The following is a 24056-nucleotide window of genomic DNA, read 5'->3' as shown; positions in this document are numbered from 1 at the left end:
ACAACATATATATGTTACCTGTGTTACCTGAAGTTGAAACAAGGGTGATAACTGAAGATATTAAAGGTGATGACATTATTTAGTGTAGACTCATCTGCTGTGACTGGGGCTTTGAGCCTTTACCTTCTCTGCATCTGGATGCTAGCAAGTTTAACTCAGAGTAGCCAGCTATGCTATACTGTGGACCTGACTCGTTACTGGCATCTGTTTAAGAATGAACAAATATACAAAGAGATTATAAATATATAACTGTATTTTATTTTTAATATTAAATATTTTTAAATTACAAGCAATTTATCGAATCACACTATGCATGATAATCAATATACAGTAGAAATTACAATTTAAAAATGTACACAATTTAAAGACATTTTGACCTGAAATTTCATTAACTATGATATATTGCCATAAACCTCATACCTGTATTAAATTACAATAGGAAAACCTCATACCTATGATTTTGTTACATAGTTTCTCATTTACAAATAGAATTAAACATTATATATACACACATCAGTACCATTTATCATTTAAGTTACACCTACAACTGTGCAAGTTCAAACAATTTCATAAACAAAACTAACTGTAAGTCATATTCAAGTTTCTGAAAAACAGGCTGCTGGTATTACAAATACTTATTTTCAATAAGTTTATATGATGTTCGACTCCCCTCTAGATTTTTTCCAGTCTTGTACCAAAACCATTAACATACAAGGATATTTCTGTATGACTTAAAGCTGAAGTAATTTTGTACACTCCATTCTTGTTTAAGGCTATTTCTTATAAGGCTAATGAACTTGGATTCCACCTTTCACCAACACCAACAAAAATAGCCATGTCACTAACACCTGACAATGCTGACATTTTAGCATAGTGCTTAATCAGAAAAAAAAAAGTCTTTCTACCAACCAGCCTCCTCATGAAAAAAAGATTTGAGTACTACATAAAAATCTGCTAAAAATACTGATAAAAAGAATGAGGCTTAAATGGCTTTCATTAGTGCATCAACAAGGATATGAAAAAAATGCTTAACTCGTTCACTTCCATGAAAATGGCAGTTTCCATGAACGCAGTTGCACACACAACATGTCTGCAGCTAGGGGATTTGGGAGAGTACAGGTGTTTCCGTTAGATCAGGACACTTCTCACTTGGTTAGCTTCTCACTACGGATCCTCTGTTTTTAAACAAACTTCCTTAGGTGGGAAAAATCAGATCTTTTAAATAACTTTAGTAGCCAAATTGAGACAATGCCTTCATTATTCAAATAATCAAGGTATTGTACTAGAGAAGGAATTAAAATGTAACCAGTCCTCATAATAAACCATTGAAAATAGATACATGTACTTCTAAAACTGAAACCATGCTTTGTAGCTAGTGCAAGAAATTACATACACAGTTTTAAGAATGACTCATAACAAACCCCCTCACTAAAAGGTAACTTGTTGGAAATACAGATTCACCTTCATTGTGTCACTGACTGCTAGGTGGGTATCTCAATATTGCTAGTAGTTGATCAGATTTTAACTATATTTTTTTTCCAAAAAAACTTTAGATTATTGCAATCCAGCCTACTGGATTACTAAAATTAAATTCTTAGTTTAACTGAGGTGAGTCAACTTCAAATACTTCTTTCTCTTCATTGTACAGCTACAAAGGACATTACCTTGCTTAGTATCATACACATCCCAGCCCATTTTGGAAAAAAATGCTCCTTTGGAAATTCATTAGCAATGAGTCCATTTGGACAAAGAAGTAAACTCTCATTTCCTATGCAAGATTTTCTTTAAACCCCGGTAAAGAATTAAAAAAAAGAAAAACATTTCCATCAAGCAAAGGAAATTCCCGATGTGCAGGATGAAATACTGCACGTTTGAGAAATATCTGAGTTTCCAGAATTACAAGAACCAAAATGCACTACTAAATTTTAACATTTTGGAATAAAAGCTTTTATTAAACTTTGGACTCTATTCTAAGTTAAGCAATTCAAAATTAAGGCTGAACTCCAGGTCTGATCCAGTAGATTTCTCAGCATGAGGCAGATAAACCCACACATTATTTGCAGGCCACTTCGGGAGTTTCATTCTTAGTTTTGAATTTCCGTACTCAATGTAGTGTGAGAATTACACAACACAGATGAGATCTAATTAATCTAGCCATATCAAGGAGTTTAATGTTGGAATTATGGAATTTCTAAGCAATAATGTGTGCACAAAGTCTATTACCTATATTTTAAAAATATTACAAACAGCGCACAGCTTCCTTAAGTGCCCTACAGTACATACTGTAAGCATGTATTAAGAACTACTTGGCTTTTTCTCTTAAATCATGTTTTGGGAAAAGTCCATGAAAAATCCTGTTCCTCGCTTCACAATGAAGTACAGTTCTGACCAACTCTGAACCTAAGTGCCACATCAGAAGTTCTCAACAATACATCGGCAAGTTCAAATAACTTTACAGAACTAAATCATTCCCTTTTGATTGGTATCGAAGCCATTCTGGCTAAGGGCTGAATAATGCTGGACAAAAGCAGTTAACATATTCCTGTCATTTAAAACATACTTTAAAAATCAAAATGCATATAGAAGTATATAACACATAGTTCACACAGCTTAAAATATTTAGTCCTCCTACACTTCATGGGATGCTAATTCTCTGGTGAGCGGATCTGAACACAGAGCACTCGGACCACCAATACACTGAAGCCCTGCCAAAAAAAGCCACTAAAATACAAAGTACTTTAAAGCCAGGTAAACTGTTCTTGTCAGCGTTTCCTACAGACCCACAGCTGGATAAGGCATTCCAAAAGGCCAGGGATTTTTTTCTTAAATTAACTCACTTTAGAGTAGTGATTAAAGATTTTTTTTCCAAGCAATTGAAAGGATTAAATTAGCTGAACACACAGCAGAGCATGAAGGCTAAAAAACCACGTTGTATTCCCTTCCCTAGACACAGTTTGCTTCAGAGTAAACGTTAAACGTTACTATACAGCATCTTTGGGTCAGTATGCATTTCAAGGTGTAGCATGGAGCCTTGAAGGTATCTTAAAATGTGTGGCCTTATAAAGGGTGCAAAATTGGTTATTAACCATTAATCTAATTCTTAATTGTCGGAACATCACTGAGAGGTAGATCTACCACAGGCCTCTGAATGGCAGCCCCAGTCTGCAGTCAGCAGAAGAGAGCTTCAAAATTCACAGAATGTACAATTACAGGGCCAAACATGCCTAAATCCAGTCTACTGAAATTAGTCTTGTTTTAGAATATTCATAATTTCCAGTTTTGTACAGTCAATTTTATTTTTTCTCTTTCCAAGGCAGAAGTTGTAGCAACAACTGGAAGGCCCTTAAGTATGATAAAGTCAGATGGTATTACAGTTTAAGCAGTCAGTAGGATCATGTTCAGGAATTGAGACATTATCTCTTTCATCTACAAATTCCAGAGTATATCATATATTCTATTCCAGTTTCCTATAAAACATGAACACTAACAATCTATAATCGTTATCATTTAGAAATGGTACTGAATAGAAGATTTCAGCAAGTCTAACATAACACCCAGAAGTTATGTATGTTTTACAAGTACCGTGCATAGCAAAGGCTACAAAAGAGGACAAATTAAACTGGGTAACTGGGCCAATTCAACTTGTCTTATTTTCCTTGAAAGATTTATGATTTTGATTCTGTACATCATCAGGAAATAGAGGAAGAATAATCCATAGTGCAATTGTAATAAGCGAAGTAACATGTAGTGATATCTTTTTGAATAAATATGGCTCACTACTGATCAACTATCATTCATACAGTTTCAGCAACACAAACACCTGTTGCACAGGACAGTTATACACAATTCTACAACAGGTGTATGTTCAAATAGATAATGAACTACATGGAAAAATATAAAAAAGAGTATTATACAATCTCATACATAAACCAGACTAGTGTAATTGCTTTACTTGTTTCTTAAGTTATCTGAAAAATACTTCAAGTACTTGAAAACAGCGGCAGAATCATCTTTCAATGAAAAGCAAAATTGCACTGATTTAAAAATACATTACAAAGTTAAATACACATTCAAATTAATGTCCTGATTTAACATTGCTTTCAGTGTTTACTTTCATTTCTTAGGACTTCTTGATTACCTGTATTACTCCAGGAGATCCAGAGTTCAGATAAAGAAGTTTCAGACACAGAGTCTGTGTGTTCTGTTTTTGTAGTCCCAGGAAGTTTTAAATCCGTTTAATCTTTTTCTCCATCTTCACTGCTTCCTGTTAGCAGAGGAAAGGTAATAATTGACAGTGAGATTCTTCAGCACAACCATCACTTCTTTGTAAGACTTTTCCTAGAACTTGGCATTCTTCTGTTTCACGCTTCCAAGTATTGGTTAATCTTTCCCTAGAGCTTTCATCTACTATAAACATTTGGTACCTTCGTACACAGACATCTGCTTAAGTCACACAGTTCAATGTCACTTCCTAGGACACGTAAGGCAGTGTAGGATCTCCAAAATCTTTTATCTATAAGTTACTAAGCAGCAAGCATTATCTAATCAATATGCATGATACAGGAACAATACAAATCTATGTAACAGTGATTACGTTTTTACAGACATTGACCATCAGCAAGGTCCAGCAATCAGTAGCATTTATTTTTATGATGCAGTATTTTACCAAGGTTAATATGCTAAACTGCTTCAAATCCATTTTCTCTCCCTTCTTAACTCTCAAAAAATGCATTAAAGCTTTTTGTTAGAGACAAGAAAGCTTCTGTTAACAAATACTGCTACTAAATATTTCTATGAACTGATTTGTTTGACTAACTATTGTAACTCCACTTTAGAAAACATGCTGCTGCAACTCTTGAGAACATAAAAAATGTACTTTCTAAAAAGCAACGCAAACTGAACTGTAAAACGAGCTTAGACAACAATTGCAGACATATTCCTCACCCTGTGAAATAAATTGCATCCTATGACAGGGCAATAATGAAAATTAAACTGCCACAGTGTTACAGCTATACATAAGCGCTTAAGGACTGCTTATATTTCATTTATATAACTATCGTACTTATTTAGGAAACAGGACTTGTGAGCTTGTCCCATAAACATTCCAGAAAATGTATAGCCGTACGTTTGCAGCAATGTGGATGCAATTAATCTCAACCTAAATGGAAAGGTCTGTCTTACTGAAATATAAGACCAGACATAACTTCTACAGCATTAACAATGTATTTATAAACTAAGTATTTATCAAAGAAAAAGATTTGTCATCTACATTACTCACATCTTTGCATGAAGCTTTCAATATTTAGTTTCAAAATAATTAACTACATCACCTACCTCCTTGCTCTATATCTGAATCTGTAAGATGTGTAAGGGAAAAGCTTGCCATGTTTGCAGGAGAGATAGAGAATCTAGAATATGGGGATGAATGTGACCAGTTCTGTTCAGAAGTCCGGGTGGGTGGAGGTGGAGAGAAGTATTTTGACTGAAGAGGTGGTTTAGAGCTAATAAGGCTATTAGCTGCCTTTGATATAAAGGATGGTTCTGGAGAAGAGAAGTCATCATCCCATTCAAAACCGCCACCTTGGAGGAAGAAGGAAAAAAAAAAACAAAAAACAAAAAAGCAATTTAGAGTAATATAAAGCCATATATAATTTTAAAAGCAAGTCCTGCAAGACTACATTAACCCAAAAGGAACCTGTAGTAACTTTTCATACAAGATCTCTTAAGAGTCAAAAGGAATGACATTTATCACAGAGTTACAGAGGTTACCAATGAATTTTGGAAGCAAAATCTAAACTTGAGGCTTTTGATACACAGCACTCAAAAGCATTAACACAGCCTTAAAAACATTAACCTTGACCCTGTCCTCTGCTGTATAGAAAATTTTATTTTTGTACTTGCTGTTATTGACACTCACCAGAATTAGAAATTACAACCTTCAGTCTGAGAGGAGCTGGAGAAAGCCAGCTTTCAAAGCACAGAACAGAAATAGTTAACACAGGCAAAGTCTATTGCAGAAATTAATATTAAATGAATAAAGAAGTATTTTTAAAGCACTTCACAGTGCTAGGATTTAGATTGTGTTTATGGATACCAGTATAAAACACATTATACACAAAAAGATTTAAATGCACGTCCTGAGAACCTCCTGATGGAAACCTATAGATTCCCAGGCTAAGAATATAGACAATTTTTCTCAGAAGCATTGTATAGACCTAACATAATCCAATGCAGTTTAAGGAAATATTATTTACAGCATCCTAAAACAGAAATGTTGAAATAACACTGACTCCTTTGGGAGTGACTGGCTGTGGGGACAGGGAGGAGACTAAATCCTTGCATCTCGTATGTAGTAATGGGGGAGCAAGGAAGGAGAACCCTGGTTGGTAGTTTACATATTGAACTGAGTCTGGCTGCAGTGGAGTTCATTTTCTTCATTTGCTGCTGTGCTTTAGATTTGTGAACACAACAATGCCGGTAACATATTTTAAACTACTGGCCAGTGTTTGCACAGTATCAAGGCCTTCTATTTTTCTTCACTCTGCCCTCTCCTCACCCTACCACCACTGGATATATTGGGGGTGCACAAAAAGTTGGGAGAGGACAGAATCAGGCAGATGAGACAAACAAAAAAGATATTCCGTGCCACATGACAGCATGCTCAGCAATAAAATAGAGAGGATAAGAGATTGGGAAGTTGGCCCTTTTTTGCTCAGGAACTGGCTAGGCATCTGTCTACCTTGGTGAGGTGGTAAGTGATTGATTTTGCACTATTTGTTTTCTTTCTATGTTCCACCTCTTCTTCACTTAGTAAACAATTTTTGCCTTGTCGCACAGGTTGCTGTCACTTTTCACTTGCTTTTACTTTTCCTTCATCTTTCACTATCCCCTTAAGGGTGGGAGAGATGTGAGCAAGTGGCTGTGTGGCATTTAGCTGCCTTCCCATCTGTTAATCCGCAACAAGCATACACACAGAGGGTAGAGACTGGACAGGAAAAAAAAAAAATGGTCTGGAACAGCAAGTGAACTGACAGCCATTACAAGACTGCATTTGGAAAAGAGGTGCGCAGCACCTCCCCAGATGCAAAACTCAGCTTAGAGAATGCTGAGCTCATACATGCTTGCAATTCTGAAAAAAAAAATCTGCTAAAGAAAGTTATTTGCTTTCCTTTGTTTTATTGAATGCAGCTTTGAACAGTACAAAGTCTTTATCAAGTCACAAGAGCACAGAGGTCTAGAAGTGCTGGAATGCCATAGCATCCAGATCGCCTCTCCAACTCAAAAAAAATCATCTTGAGCCAAGTGTGTTCTAGTCCAGGAGGCCACAAAGATTTGTTGCCTGTACTTTGTTTGCCTCTCAAGATAGCCACTACATGTCAAACAGCATTTTCTCTCAAGCTTTGATAAACAGTAACACTAGCATCCAAGCCTAGCTGAAGTATTTGCTTTGGATATAAAACTGAAGCCAGTACGGTACACTGAACATACAAAACGTATTTTAAGTGACACTTCATTAAAAACTATGCATAAAATATTCTCAACCCCTGCTGCATATAAATATATTTAAGTACCTTCTTCATCTGTTGAGCTTTCTGAATTTGTGAATCTGTTTAAGTAGCTAAAACCCGAAGGTGGAGCAGGAGTGCTGTGAGAGCCTTCACCATTCAAGTCTGCTACACGGTTTCCCAGCTCCTTAGTTGGTGTTTCCTAATGCAAACAAAACAGTTTGGTTAACTCTTTCATATACACCATGCATACATGCAGTTGGATGCTAGCTTTCCAAAAATACTTTGCTTTCCTCATCAAATCTACTATGAAAATAAATGGTCTGCAAGCTCTCAGTTATTACCACACAACAGAACTTTGAGATGTACATCAAGCATATAAATACACCTCCATTTTCAAAAAAAGTTGCATCAAATCTATGTTAAACTGAATGCAGAAGTGACTATTTATGTCATTTATCATATAAAAAGGTCTCATATGCCCTAAGAACAACACTAAAGTATCTTCCATTTGCACAGAAAACAGTCCACTTATCGCAATACACAGGCAGGGATTTTTTTCTACTCTGGAAAAGTCTTATATAGTCCCCATCTCCCAACATTTTACTTTTTTTTTTTTTTTTTAACCCTTTATGCTTCAGGATAAAGAGACACACTGTAGGACTGGTATTTGAAGCAGCCAACATTTTATCAGTTACTATAATAAATGAGTTTTACAACTAAGTCGTTTAACACAGCTTATTTTTTCTTTTCCCTCCAACAACAGGATTACTATTCTACAGAGGACAGAAAAACAAATACATACCTGTGTTTTCTATTCCAAAAGACAATGAGCCCTAGTGTGCCTGACAATGTCACTGTTCTTTTAAACTGACTGTACTAGTTCAGTTTCTGTAACGTTAAAATACAATCCCCTTTGTATCAAGTTAAAGAAGCTTAAAAATTGATAAAGCAAATAGGGAAACAAAACTAACCTTGAATTTTATAAGCAGATCAGTATCGTTTTACTGAACTTGAATAACATTGTATGAATAAAAAGCAGCACTGTTATCTAACTACTGCTCTCATCTTTGATTATACCTTAAGGTAAATTAATGCTAAATAATGCAGGACTCAGTTTTTATTTTTATTATAAAGACATTTGAACTTAAACCGCAAGTCCTCAAATTCATTAAACAGATAGATAAACCACTTCTATAAAGTTACAACAACATTCTGATAAATAAAATTATTAATAAAATCTAGTGCATAATGCTGTCTCTCATTCAAATTCAGCACAGCTTACATGCATCAGTAAAACATCGCTAAAAAACAGGTTTCATCCAGTGCATACACAGGCAAGGTTCCAAAGGCAGTGGAAATTTAGGACTTCGCAAGCAAACCTGTCCAAAGCAAAACTACACTTCAAGTCCCTGCTGCTATTCTATCAACACAAAACTGCACCTAACCAAGAAAAAAAGTTTCTTTACATACAGAATACAAATACATCACAAACAAGATGCCAAGACAAGAAAGTGATCTTGTAACAATGTGCCCATATATACCAGTAAGTTATTTACCGTGTCTTGTTTAAAAAAAAAAAAAAAAACAACTTTACTTAGTAATTAAAAAAATGATACCTGATCAAACAAATAGACCGTGACATCATCAAAGAAAGTTACAGCCTTTTTCTCATTTTTCCAGTGCTCATGTTGCCTTTCATTAAGAGGCTTTGGAAGTTTCAACAAGCTTCTCAGATGCTTTCCATCATCCTTGTCAGTAAGTATCTCAGGTACTTGATGAACAGTTTCATCTTCACTGTCAGAACTCAGACTATGCATATGAAAAGTCCTCATGTCATCCTCAGAATCACTGTTTTCATCTTCCTCATCCGCATCATCGCCATCTTCTAAATCAAGCATTCCAGTAACATCAAGTTTGCCAAGGTATTTTCCTTCAATATCTGGCTCTTTCAACTTCTGTCCTTCAACGTGATAGAAGGACTTCTCACTGTTACTTGAATCTAAAGAATTGTGTATGTTATGCACAGACTTCAAGTCTCTGTGTGAAAAAAGTTCTGAAGTATTAGTGCCAACACAAGAGACACTTTTATGGGAAGACTCTGACAGCTTTATTTCATCCCTTAGGTTATTTTCCATTGATATTTCCAGGGAATTCAGAGTTGCCTCAGTCCACTCGTCAGGACTCCTCTGTATCCTTACATCCATCTCTTGCATCTCTGTCTTGTGATTCAGTTCTGGTTTTGTACTTTGATTACTGGTATCCTGGTTATTTCTTAGGTCATGCTTTTGCTCTCTCTCTTCAAAACAATAATCCTTTTTAGTGTTATTTTCTCCTTTATTTGCAGAAGTGATACACATAGCCTCTCTTGATAGATTTACAGTCTCTTCTGTTTTTTTATCTGGCTCAGAATCATTATCAGAGAAATAGGCAGAGTCTCTATACGAGTTTTGATTCCCACCCACAAAAACCTCCGGGGTTATTTCAAAATTGTTTACTGCATCTAAACAAGCTGCTGCTTCTGAAACAATTATGACTGGATTAGAAGGTAAATCATTCGCATTGCTCTCACTGACACCACAGTTATCAGTATCTGCATTAGAAGCATCCTCAACAGCAATATGGGAAGTCCATTCTGGAGACTCCAGATTCTCTGTTTCATAGCCACTGTCAGCAGGCTTATCAGGTGGTAAAAGTTTCTGAGGACTTTGAGCCTGTAAAGATTCTAAAACCTCATTTACATCTAAAGAATCCAAAGAGTCAGGTGTCTCTAAGGCTTGTTCTACAGGCTGTACAGGAGATGGGCTGTCTTCCAAAAGACTATCCTGACTTGTGCAATCTGAAGTAGCAACAGAAATTAAGGTCACCTCTTCTGAAACATCCTTACAATTCTCAAAATGATTTAACGTTTCTTGTCTTTCCTCTGACAAATCACCTTTTTTTAATATGGGAGAATTACTTTGCAAGTCTCTTTCTGTATCTTCCTGATTGGATTTTTCCCTATTAAAAACTACTTCAGACTTGGGAAGTATTCCCTGTTTCATTTGTACATCACTCCCGTCTGTTTTAACAGCAGCACCATAATATGGATCATTTCCAACATTATTGTTTTTTGTATTACTGGACAGCTCTTCTTGACAAAGAGTATCAGTGTTACAGGACAAGACTTGGCTGACTTCCACATTTGAAAGTTTTCCCTCATCCTTCAAATAAGGAAGATTTGTACATTTATCATGCAACTTACAGGCTGCAGACGGACTAGAGGATGCCTGCATCTCTACAGTCGTCTGAGACTGAGAATTCATATCTTTATCTGTTGTTAGTGGATTACAATTTTCATCTTTCATGGTTCCAAAATTTTCACATACTAAAGAAGAGACCTGTGCATTTTCAGCCAACACAGGCTCAGACTCTACAGAGTTTCTATGTGGGGTTTCCAACATACTTTTTAGAACAGTTTCTGGTTTTTGCCCGAAATCACTGCTGGTTTTGTTAGACAATATCCCTGTTAATAAGTTTTTCTCTTGAAGAAATAAGAAGTTATCAGAAAGTTCTTCTAAAGTTACTAAGTCAGACTGGTTAGAAATATTTTCACCTAGGGAAACTGCTTTGTTTTCAGAAACATGACTAGAATGCTCTTTCTCAGCAAAGACTGTGACATTTGTAACATCTGTGTTTGAGTTTAAAACAGTCAGTTTAAAGTCTTTAGGAATATTATTTGTTTCAGCAAAACCAAGTACTTTTCTGTTCGTTAATTCTTCTGATCTGTTAATGTCATTAAATATATTCTGGAAAGGACTTTCTGGACTACTATTAGCAGGCAAGAATTCCTCTTTAGGATCTGTATTGTAGTGGAAGAAGTCCCCATCAGTGCTAGATTCTTCAACATCAAGATCCCTGAGAACCATGAAATGAGAATTTTTTTCTTGAACAGCTTCTTGATCAACTTCCGTAGTTAGTACAACTGATTGGTTATCAAAATTCATGCTGCAGCCACTACCCTTTTCCTCTAACTGGATATAGTAGTCGTTTCCAACAGAAAGTTTGTGTGCATCAAACACAGGTAACACCCCAGGAACGGCAAGAGATGCTTCCTGACCGCTTCCATCCTGTGCTCCTGGCCCTTGCTCTGAAAGTGATCTCTCAAAAACCTCCACAGGAAAGAAAATACTTGTGTATGCCATTGCTTCATCGGGATTCACACGACCACATTCATCAAAATGATCATGTTTAGCTGCCTCCCAGATATATTCAAAGCTGAGACCCTGGCTTGTTTCAGTTACAGTAAGAACTTCCTCCATTTCATGGCCAAGTCTATCTCCTGTAAAGTGATCTAAAATTGGAAAAGCAGAATTATTTGTTTCTCTATTTGAGGTGTTTGGTTTAAGAGCATTCCACTGCTGTTCAAAATCAATCTCTGAGTCCCTTTGGCTTTGCATGCGAAGGTAAGTTAAAAGTCTATGCACTTCTTCTGCTGTTGGTCTCTTTTCTGGAGGTAGCCAGCAGAACTGCAGAACTTCATACCTATAGAAGTAAGAAACACCTTTCAATAGGTTCCACAAGGAAAAGGATTTTATAAACAAATCAGGTACCTAAATACTAAAAAGCAACAGCAGTATTACTGGCAGGAATTTCCATCTATAGCAACTCTTCATTTTCCATAGGGTGCCTTTGCCAGGAACATTTAATTTCAATATACTTTTAAGAGAAATAGGTAATATGAAAAACATACTCAGAAACTTTAAAAATAATTAAAAAAATAAAGTTTACCATCTATCAGAGTACGGCTGTTCCAGATGTGGCTTAAAAAGTTTAATCTGCTTCTCCTTGATGACATGGGTTAGGACTTCCCTGTCAGAGAATTCTGAGTAAGGCTGAGCAGCATTCTCAAACAGCTCCCACAACGTTACACCCAGGGACCTAAAAAAGACCAGCAAAGTGACTGTACGTTCTAAGAACTAAGTTGATCTCAAGAAAATAAGGATCATGCAAGAACAGGCAAGAACCACCAAATATCTCGTGGCTCCATAATAATTTCAGGATTGGTTAACCCATTTCAAGTGTGCTTCACAGAATGCTAAAAGCCTCAAAAACAAAGTTCTTTGAAGGCCAGTTCCAAGAAAGATAACAAAATGAGGACTCAAGTGACTTATCTATGGAAGAAACTCCTGCATATTAAAGAAAAGTAGGAAACGCCTATTTAAAACAGAGAAACAAGAACAAAAAAAAACTATGGCTTCACTGAAGACTACTACTGTTGGACAAAACCGCACTTTGAGTCAAGCCACTAGAAAACTCACCTGTTTGGGACTTCTTTAAATCAGTATCTGAACTACTCAGAAGCCTTGTTTTCGCTCAGTGCTGTATGCATATGACATACAACATTAATCACATTTTCAGTGCTTAGAGCTGATCCAGATCTTTGGGCAACCTTTTCTTGCCTAAAATACACAGTAAATTCTACTACCATAGAATAATTTAGATCAGAATGGGTCTCTGGAATCATCCAGTCCAAACCTAGTCAAAGCAGCTTTGTATAAAATGCACTGAGGTTCAATTTGGAATGCTTAAGACTCTGGCTGCTGGTAGTTTAGATAAACAGTATGATTTGAGGAACTCTGCTTGAAGGATACAAGGAAGAAAGTATTGAAATCATTTCTATCTATCTCACTTTCTGTGAATCTTGTTTTACATTAGCAAATAAAATCTAGTTTATCATTCAATACCTTTAAAATATAAAAGCAGGAATTTAGCTACAATGTTTTCAGAAATGGTAACCTAAGCCTCAATTTCTATTATCCAAATTTTCCTGGACTTGAGAACTGAGGTGGAACTTGGCAACTTCAAAAAATGTTCAGGATTTTCTCTAGCCTCTCTCTATAAGCTCTGTGGTAGCAGAGACAAACCTTAATGGGATTCTAGTAGCATCTACCTCAAGATTTTCCGTTACATCATCCACAGCTACTAATGAAAAAAAATACCTTCCTTTATAAACATTTGAAGGAATTTAGCAAATTAAGTAAATATTTTATTAGTATAAACGTCTATTCTTCTGCTATACATTTCTCTTAATCTAATTGTTCTCGCAACAATTTTTTAGGCAACTTTCCAAAGCAAGATAGTTTCAGATTTGTAGAGATTAACCTACTGTACATCTGATAAAATAAAAAAAAAGCACTGCATCAGGCCAATCATAAATATTTACTCCTTTATATAACATTTGAAAATGTATTCCAAAATCTCTCTCAAACTATTATTTACTACATACCATATGTTACTGTATTTATTTTGCTCTGCTGATAACAGTCTGTCTTGAAAACTTGTTATTAACTCAGGTGCAGTCCATCGGAGAGGAACAAGTTTCTTCTCATCTGTCTCAATATAATCTTCCTATATTATCGACAAACAAACAGAAAGACTGAACAAACATCGGGACAACTTCCAGAAGTTGACTATCCTTTTTCCCTAATCTGTTTTTATGTGATCACTATGTGTAAAATGAGAACTAAAAAAGTAATCTAATTTTACCAAAGTAGAAGAGAATAAAGCTAGAGAAAAAAGGCATCCAAGAAATCCATTTCTTGTATACAATAAAATTGATTATCAATTTTTGTTTAATGTTTGGTACTCAAAACTTTGAACACTTTGCATTTTTCACTTTCTTGGTATATTTAAGTATTTTGAACATTTTCATTAAGCAATTTGATAGCATTTTTCTTTTCTTAGAATATTCAAATTTTTTGGCATAGCACCTGCCAAAATTATTATTTTAGGGCTACTGCACAACATGACATACAACATAAATTTAACCAGAAACTTCTATAAGCAAGAACTCCATTTCTGGAAAGATCATTTATTCCATTACATGACCTTGCTACAGTTCTTTGCCAGTTACTCTGAGAAGTTCACTATTCAGAAAGATAAAAAGGACTATCTGGGATCAGTTCGCGACCTTATAATATGCTTGTTATAATCTCAGGCTTTCAAATCCTTCAAGAAAAAAAAAAATGTAACGTACATTAAATTTAACGTACATTACCAATTAACTTACCTTATATCTACTGAATCCTATACCATAATCTCCTACTTTGACATTTAAATCTGATGTAAGAAAGCAATTTCGTAAGGCCAAGTCACTGCAAAGGCAAACAAATAAATAGTAAGAACAAACCAAGAAGTCTTCAATTAAAAATAAGACAAGTGGGTTAAAAGAAGTAACACTATTCAGAAGAGTCAGACCACAGCTTGAAGTATCAAATAAAAAAAGCCACCAAATTTTACAAAAATAATCAAAAATACACACATTTACAGGTTACAGTAGCCAAGTGGCAGGTGCAGATTAGTAATACGAAATAACTAGTGCTAAGCATTCAATATCCACACTACATACACTTCAGTTATTTTATTCAGATGAGCTGTAGCCTGGTCCCATAGACCAAAAGGCTCATAAAAGCTGAAGCAAGTTAAGCATGCACCTGAAGCTACCTCTCTGATTCTCTTTGAATAGTTAAACCAGTCCATGCACTCCAGAAGATCAACTCAATACAAGCCCAGGCACAGTAACTGGCAACAGTAGGGAGATTCATTTGAAAAGCACAATTTTGATTCAAACTAAACGTGAAGATAGTTCTTCTGTTGCTTGTATTTTCATCAAGTTTTAAGAATATATATAAAGCAACAATTGATTCCCAATTTCACTATAAAACTGCAGACACCGTAGTTCTGTCACTCTTCACTCACAGTAAGCAACCAGTAATATATTAAACACACATATAAGTTCCTCTAAATAACAGAGCCACATGTTACATTTGAACTAGAACTATACATAGTCTTTGAGAAAGACCATCAGAAGAAATCATGTTTCATAAAAGTTCCTTTAATAAAGGAACAAAAAAGCTCTTGAATATACATTTCCAGTTTCCACTATAAGCCAGACAAGTACTCATAGCCAGCAGTGTTGCTGTAATAATAGCAAGAATCTTTTTTAGAAATCCCATCGTGCAAACTCAAATCTATGCAAGTTTAATGAAACTGCATGCTTACTATGAAACTATAGCCATGACAGCAAAGAGTTCCACATGCTAACTGCTCAAATATTTTGCTTCTCAGTTCCACAGAAGGGTACTAGGCAATTAAGTGCACTGGAAGAATTCTACCATTGCTTCTGTGTAGATTTAAAAGAAGTAGTCTCTGAAGTGTAGATGGTCTGAAAACCATACAATTTCCCTACTTCAAAAGAGTAAATTTTTTTTCCACTTTGAGAACCGTTGAACCTCATGGGTCAGAAACATTTGTAACCTTCAAGTACGCTCCAAAGCTTTCCAACTTGTATTATACTATTTAAATAAATATCCCAGAAGAGAAGATAAAGTTTAGCTGCTAGAATTTACCACTAACAACAAAATCACTGATGCTGGAGCTTTACCACTTACTCTGACAGCATCAGGATAGTGCTGCTAGAAGTAAACATTTACAGTGATAATTTGGAGATCCAAAGAGTAACTATTTATCAAGTTTTAACTGTACTTCACTGAAAACACACTGTTAAATTTAATACCTACAAAGCTACGTTGCTGCAATACAAGGAACAGTGATCACACAGTTTAGAAGGTACAACTGGAACTACCTTCAAGTAACTTGAAATTGTTAAACAGGTTAAAAGCTCTGCTTATCTGGCACCAGCTGAGTCTAGGATTGGGGGATTTCTTAGGGTTTTGTTGTTTTACACATGCACTTTTTAAGACTGAAGTTCAGCTTCTCCCTGAACGCAAGGTCTTCGCTTTCTCAAAGTAGTACAACGCATTGACCAGCAAATTCCTAACATGCTGAAAGGGATGATACAGGTGCTGTTTCTACAGCAAAGAACAGGCTGACCCAATACCCACACAGAATAAACTATCCTGAGATATATCAGGTTTCATCAGGTAGGCCATGTCCGGAGAGCAAGTACTCTAATATAACATTACAAGTCAAACTTGATGTCTCCAGCTCCTTAACAACTTTACAATTAAAGCAAAAAAAATTTTTTTGTCATAGTTCAGAGCACTGAGTTTCATGACTGCATTTTTCTTACCTGTTAAAACTACTGCCATTGTTTCAGTAGTAACTGCATCATCTTTTAATAAAATAAAGAAATCCAGGCCTTCCCCCACCACTAAAATGAAATTGTTCTCCCATTTTGATCTGACTAGCTCCATTACTTTAGATTAAGAGACACTGAAGATAAACAGTGCTTTAGCAAGAGATCACCTACTTCAGTCAGATTTTTCAATTTAAGTCAGCTTCTTCCTTACCATATTAAAAGAGTAGCAACTTTTTTTTTCCATTTTTAGTAACAAAGGTAATGGATTACAAAAATTCTAAATTGCTATAATCTACAAAAACACAGTCCAAAACATTGATTCTAACAACATTTTAGTTTTATCCCCCCAACCCCTAACACACATACCCCCAACAAAACAAACTTAACTTGTGCAAGAATTAATCAAACAACTACATCTTCTGGATTGGCCTAGCAGTAGGTTGTGTTCTGCAGTCTGCAGATCACGTAAAAAGAAGGTGATCAGCTTACAGTTGCACAAGGACTGTAAGACCTTATCACTGCAGTTAAATTAGCATCTTCAAAAGCATCACACCTTCCTGACATAGGGTATGTAAATTAGATGAAAGTCTATTAAACTAGTGTCTTTAAAATGTGCCGATCTGAATGAAAACACCTACATGATTTTTGGAGTGCACCATAACAAAGAGTAACTTTTCTGGAAAACGTACCTATGCACAAAATTATGCTTATGCATTACAGCAAGTCCAGCAGCAATCTCACATGCCATTCTCTGTAGCAGCATTATTTGTGAATCTCCTTTAATGTGGTCCTGCTCGTTGCAAATATAAGTTTTTAGGTCACCCTGTAAAAGAAGTTGTAAATACTTAGCCTTGTGTATTAGGTGAATCTAAAAAATACTTTATGAAGAGCCAGCTAACTAACTATGTTACTTATTTACCAGTGAACAAGGTTAGTACTAGTTATAAATAGATTTGTGCTTAATAAAGAATCTCCTTAAGTTTCAGTCATCACTTGTATAAGAAGTCATGTAAGGCATATGGTACTGTCCTTTTAAGGGTTTTTAATCACATCATTTAGGAGTTAATAATCTAAATCACACTGCCACATAAAACATAACTGTCATAAAATAATACTTTCCATTAAAAATGTGATGAGCTTCTGTGGTGTTTGTTTTTTTTGTTTTGTTTTGTTTTTTGTTTTTTGTTTTTTTTAGATGTGATCAATTTCAATTGCTCCCCATCAGCAGTTGTCTGTTTGGCATATGCAAGGGGATGGAAGGAAGAGAGCACAGAAAACTGTTTTAGACATTGCCAGCTCACGAGAGCTTTAGATATTAAAAGACCATGACACAGCCCACTCCCATCATTCAGGCACCAGAAGATGGCTGTAGTTTTGTTGAACCTAGGCACTGCTGATCAGCATCCATACAACTTACAATCCTACAGAAGCACTCCATAAATTACAAAAAAAAAAAAAAAAAAAAAAAAAAAAAAGCTTTGAAACAGATGGAAAAATAACTGGGAGTTGTCAAGCATCTTCCAGTCTTGCTTTTCCTGTGTAGGAAAATCCAAGAAAGGTAAGAGAACAAGTTTCTTATGCCACTGTTCTTACTTTCACTTGTACACAACTTTTAACCTACCGCTTCTATATTTTTATTATTATTTAAATTGCAGCCTTCCTGCAAGTTTACCAGAAGATTTCAAAAATTGTTTTTGTTTTTGAAGAAAATTTATTGTATCAGGACTACAAAATACATCACAACTTATTTCACCAGCATAACATACTGGGCTATAACTGTACACACCAACCGTGCCTAAACTTTGGACTAGGAAGAATACTGAAAAGTCTGAGATCAAATACACAAGGCAGCAGTCTTTGCACTGGCTAAGAAGTGTTATCTTCGGAAAAGAATGAAAGATCGCTAAATTTCTGTTCTTCTGATGTTCCTGTACATTACAAAGCTGTAACTAAAGCATCCAATTTCTCCTTAATATGGCTAATTAAAAGTGACAATTTACAGTTCTCTTAATTCAAGCAGTAGATTGCAATGCACCACACAGACATCTAATAGTGCAGTGATACCTAAGAACTAGTTGACTGGAGAGTCACAAATCCAAGTTACAGTATTTAATAAAATAAGAAATGGGATGAACGGTCTGCTAAAAAGCAGACACTACTCCTACATAAAACAATTTTAATTTGTTTTAAAACAAGAACAGATCCAACAGTACTTGTAAGCAACTATTCAGTCTTCATCTGCTTTATACACGCTACTTACACTACAGAGCTAGTAGGTAGAGCTAATACCACTTTGTGGCAAAAAATGTATAAGCTCTAAGACTGTTTGATGTTGTAGAAACCTTCATCACATTCTCTTTATCCTGTTTTCAGCTACTAATTAGGCAACATTTAAGTATTTGCATCCTACAGAATTGTGTTTTTTAAAAAAAGTCTCCATAAATGTTATTACGTCTTGCAATTACAGCTTTAATACCACACTGACTCATACATGTGTATAAATACACAAACACACACTTCCCTTTCTGCCTTGCTAGTGCAGATTAACGAGAACAGAATTCCGAAGAATAAGATGAACAGCGTTCGTATCATAGATTCTCAATTGCATAGCCTAATGAAGTACAAAAATCCAGTTTAACTGACTCTAGATGGCAGCACGCTGCTGTACAAAGTCAAACGATCCTGTGAAACTGCCGTCATCCCTTGAAACAGCAACTGGTTACTCACAGTTTGTCCCAGGTGGATTAAGTTCTTAAGATGCCTGAAATGTGCCAAGGAATTACTTTTTAATTTTTAAAAGACTTAGTAACAGCAGTGCTATGCGGCATCCTTTATTTAGTAAATAATTCCCTTATTTAGTAAATAATTCATGTAGACATGTATTTATAGGAAATGCAAGTTGTATTAAATCCAGCATCTTGAGCCACACAGGTTCTGTTTTCCTCATCCTATTAAGAACAACAATCAAAGTTAAAATATAGCTTTTTTTTTTTTTTTTTTTTTTTGGTACTGGTTTAAGAGGACATTCCTTCGTATCAATGAATGCACTCTAGTGCTGGACTGACACCAAGATGGACCCGGACAGGCTGGAAGAAGGGGCAAATGAAACCTTATGAAATTCTAGAATGACAAACGCGAAGCCTTACACCTGGAAAGTAAAAAGCCCTTGCAACAATGCAGACTGAGGACCAACCAGCTGGACAGCAGCTCTGCCAAAGGGGACCAGGGCTCTTGGTAGACAGCAAGCTGAACATCAAACACCTGTACTCCCTGGAAGCAAAGACTGCAAGCAGCATTCTGGGCTACATCAATAGGTCTGTATCCAGGAGACCAAGGAAAGAATTACTTCCTTCTCCCCCATGTTTGTTATACCACATTTAGGTCCTGTATCCAGCAGTGGCTGCCCAAGAACCAGAGAGAAAGACTGCAACAAGCTCAGCAGAGGGTCACCAGGACTGTCGGGATCAGATCATTTTACCCTGGCTAATTCAGCCTGGAGAAGGAGAAACCACAGGGGCACCTGCTAGCAGCTGCCCAGTGCTTATGAAGCCATGCGGAACACGGCAGAAGGATGAGATGACAGGCGTCAACACAGAAGTTCAGACTAAGCATAAGGAAAATTGTTTTCCTGGTAAGGACACCTGAGCAGCAGAGCAGGTTGCCCAGAGAAACCATGCAGTTTCCACTCTTGGATGTTTTCGAAAACCTACCTGGCCAAAGCCCTGAGCAACCCAGTCTGCCCCCAAGGCTGATGCTGCTTTGAGCAGGAGGTTGAACTGAAGACCTACTGATGTCCCTTCCAGCTTGAATTATTCTGTGATGCCTCCCTGTCTACAAACTGACAGTAGTGACACATCAGTAGTATTCCCGATTTTGAGCCACACAATGGCTCTTTATTGGACAGAGTTTTTTAATGCAGAGCTTTTTAAGTATCAAAGCTTATACATGTCAGCGGAAACACAGTTCTGCAAAATTCACTGCTCGGACACCTGAAAATAAAAAGCTCAGTAATCATTCTTAAAGAAGGCTCCACTTGTTCTGCCACTACATCATCCCTTTTCTCCTGGGAATTTGTGAAGAACTAGATTTTTACCTTCCCTCCCACCTCTCTCAGTTCTAGTCAGGATCAGTTCAGCCTTCTTTGTAAATAAGTCTTTATTTTATTTTCTCCTCTAACAACCAGTAGCCAGGGGCATATTTATCTGCAGAATTTTTCTGCAGCTTTCTGCTTTGCAGAAATTCCACATTTGGTCCATAAGAACACCCAAACTGCTGAGGTGACTTTTTAAACAAGTAGGTACTGACAGGGTTTGAGAAGCGTGAAGAGGTTACCAAATTATGTCCACTCAACACTTTTTACCAAGTTCGAAAGCTACCTGCCAAGTCACATAATACCACATAATTAAGAAAACTAAAAATACTACCCCTGCCTCCCTGCTTCAGCATTGCTTCACCATATACGTACCCAACATCACTGCTTTTCAAATACCTGAAAGTGGTGTATGGTATGTATAGGCCAAGCTTATACCACTAGAAAGTTGTTTAATATTTCTTATGTACATATGCCTAAACATTTCTGGGAATAAGAAGTCTTTGAACCCAACAGACATGATTTCTGGAGTTGCCATGTACTGTCAACTGCCCATTTTTTCCTCTTTAAAACTACATAATATTAATATATGCAGTATTTGCCTCTTTCATTGCTATTAACTACGATTGTTAAACTGGTTTGTTGAAAACTTTGGTTAAGAAGTTTTCATTGCTAAGATTTTTATTTTATTTGAAGATAATGTTTTCAAGTGGCAGTAATCAGAAACAGGCCAAATAAGAAAGAACCAACCACTGCAGGCAGACACCTTTCACTAACAACCACATCCCTGCAGCAAGCTACAGGGCATTCTGGGTGAATACTGCATCCTGCTGATCTCATCTGCTCAGGGAATTGCAAGATATAAGAAACTTCTGCAACAACTATTTGATAGGCAAATCACGCTCACCATATAGATGCTACATCCACATTTGAATAACTTTCCTTTACTCATAAATTATGTCAAACTACTAGAAGAGTTGCTGTGCTGACAAAACGCTGGCCACACATGACTGAGTGATCCGTTGAAGTTAATAAGCCAGCTACCACTATTTTTAACCTGGCACCATTCTACAGCTTTTAACAGTGGCTAGTTAGCTATTCATAGAAGACCTCTAACATACTAAAACTAACACAGAATCTTTTAAGGACTTATTGACCATTTCATTTTGTATTTACCAGTTAAAGAATTTAAACAATTGTAACAGAAGCAAAGGACAATTAACACATAAGTGCTTGAACAACTTAAATTCAACTGACCTCCCTTGCTTCTTGCCCAGTTCTTTAAAGCAAGGGACACACAGCAAGTTGGATTACACTACAAAATAGGCTAAATGCTAGCAAATATAGTTGCTGTGCATACAACACTGTGTAACAAAAATGCATTTATATGGCCAGGCAAACAAGTAATTTAGCCCACATGACATTCAGTACCACTCCAGTGACAGTTGGCTCTGGTATCTCTGCGCTAGTTTCCAGTGCCTCTGACCAAGACCTTTCAGTGCCAAGGAACCTGGAAACTGAAACTCACTATTACCCAGTTTCAGAAAAGAGGTACAAAAGAGCCTACCACCCTTTGGTGTCACATGCTAAAACCCTGAGAAACCCAAGTAGCTGCAATTCCAGCCACCATATTAAGAGCAACTTCTAGAGTATTAGCCTGCTGAAAGTCTACTAAAACAGCAAAAGTACTAAAGGAAGCTATCTGGTCATACCTTCTATTCCAAATGGTGCTGTCTGGCTTCCTTGACATTTCCCCCCTCGCTGTGTCGCTCCACTCCCCCCTCTTCAATATTGCTCCCTCCCACACTAGGACCTAGGACTACAGCAGAAGTTGGTGACACAGCAATAACTGAGCTAACAGCGTGCTCATCTCAGTCGTTGCATGAAACTATTTAAAGTGAATACTGTTTTGTCTGCCGAGCCCCTGTATATCTGTGTGCACAATGAATAAAATACTATGATCTCTATGACATACTCAGGTCTACGAAATAAAAAGTCCTTAAGTGAGCCGGGGCTTTCAGTATGAAAGTCATGCTTAACTCCCTACAATATGTAATTTTCTAAAAAACAAGCTTTAGTTCACTTGGAATAGAAGTCAGTATATACATTTATTTTCCATTCCAATGAGTATCTGACTACATTCAAATTTGTAAAAATACCATTTTGGCTGTCAAGCTTACTGCCCCCAGTTAAAGCAAAAATCGATTTTATCTGCTTAAATAAAATCCTTTCCATGACGACTTTTGGCACTAATCATCAGGCAAACAAGGATTTTTTTTTAATATATACTTAAAGTAGGGCAATCTTTAAAAGTTACTCCAAATTCAAAGAGAGATTAAAAAATGTAACTATTTAAAAACATGGCAGCAGTTAAATCTGATTAAATATTTTTATGTATATCTACTAACAAAGCCTATAAAATACAGTTCTTTTTCAAGGGTCCTTTTAAAAGAAACTACAACTTGAATAGCTGGTTTAAAATCCGTAAGAAGTATTCCATTTCTGCACATTGAAAAAAAATCTACTTAACTTTAGGGAACCACTTTTCCATTCTTAACCAAAAATTGAACATTTCACTTTGATCAATCATTTTAAAAGTTCAGGCCTTTCTCCCATATAGAAAAAGAATGATTTTATCAGCATTTTCACCTCATTAATTTACCACAGATAGTAAATTTGAGCAAAAGAGCAGTAATGAAAAATATGATTATTTAACATCACAGATTAACTGATGATTCTCAAAAAACCTCAAAGTTCTTCACATTCACTTTTATTTAATCGCCTGAGGCAACTGGTGCAACTAGAACTGTATTTGTGTACCTGAGGTTAAAAGAAAATACTGTAGTAGTGAAGCAGGTTAAGAAGGACTATATTGAATTCTATAAGTACAAACTATTTCTACTTCTTCAAGATTTCTTAGTAGCAAAGTCATGATTTCAGCTGGGACAAAATTTTCTGCACAGAGGCTCACACAAGGCTGCATTTTGGTTTTCTGATGAAAATAGTGGTGATAACACACCCATGGTTTCAGCTGTGGCAGAGCAGTGTTTACACAGAGCTAAGGCTATTTTCACTTCTCATGCTGCCCTGCCAGCGAGGAGCCTGGGGGTCCACAAGAAGTTCACAAGGGGACACAGCCAGGACAGGTGACCCAGCCTGACCAAAGGGATATTCCATACCACGTTGTGTCATGCGCAGAAATGAAAGATGGGGTAAAGAGAAGAAGGGGAGGGATGTTCTAAGGAATGGTGTTGGTCATCCCAAGAAACTGTTACAGGTGATGAGCCCTCCTGTCCTGGAAGCAGCTGAACACCTGCCTGTTGATGGGAAGTAGCAAACAAATTCTTTGTTTTGCTTTGCTTGTGCACACAGCTTTTGC

General features: G+C 36.4%; 1 protein-coding gene across 1 annotated transcript in view; it reads right to left on the bottom strand.

Moving 5' to 3' along the window:
• Nucleotides 1-235: 235 nt before the first annotated feature.
• LMTK2 (lemur tyrosine kinase 2) overlaps nt 236-24056 on the bottom strand; it is a gene marked incomplete at its 5' end in the record, with an annotated part of 42682 nt that continues 18861 nt past the window's right edge. The window contains 8 exons of the mRNA XM_084296168.1: nt 236-4264; nt 5335-5580; nt 7572-7707; nt 9125-12029; nt 12276-12425; nt 13774-13895; nt 14557-14641; nt 17277-17410. Of these exons, the coding sequence (XP_084152294.1) occupies nt 4236-4264; nt 5335-5580; nt 7572-7707; nt 9125-12029; nt 12276-12425; nt 13774-13895; nt 14557-14641; nt 17277-17410 (3807 nt within the window). The 3' untranslated portion in view covers nt 236-4235. The remainder of the gene's footprint in view (nt 4265-5334; nt 5581-7571; nt 7708-9124; nt 12030-12275; nt 12426-13773; nt 13896-14556; nt 14642-17276; nt 17411-24056) is intronic.

The sequence above is a fragment of the Netta rufina genome, assembly GCF_964035555.1.
Source record: "Netta rufina genome assembly, chromosome: 15".
Lineage (NCBI taxonomy): Eukaryota > Metazoa > Chordata > Aves > Anseriformes > Anatidae > Netta > Netta rufina.
This window is presented reverse-complemented; position numbering and strand designations above follow the sequence as displayed.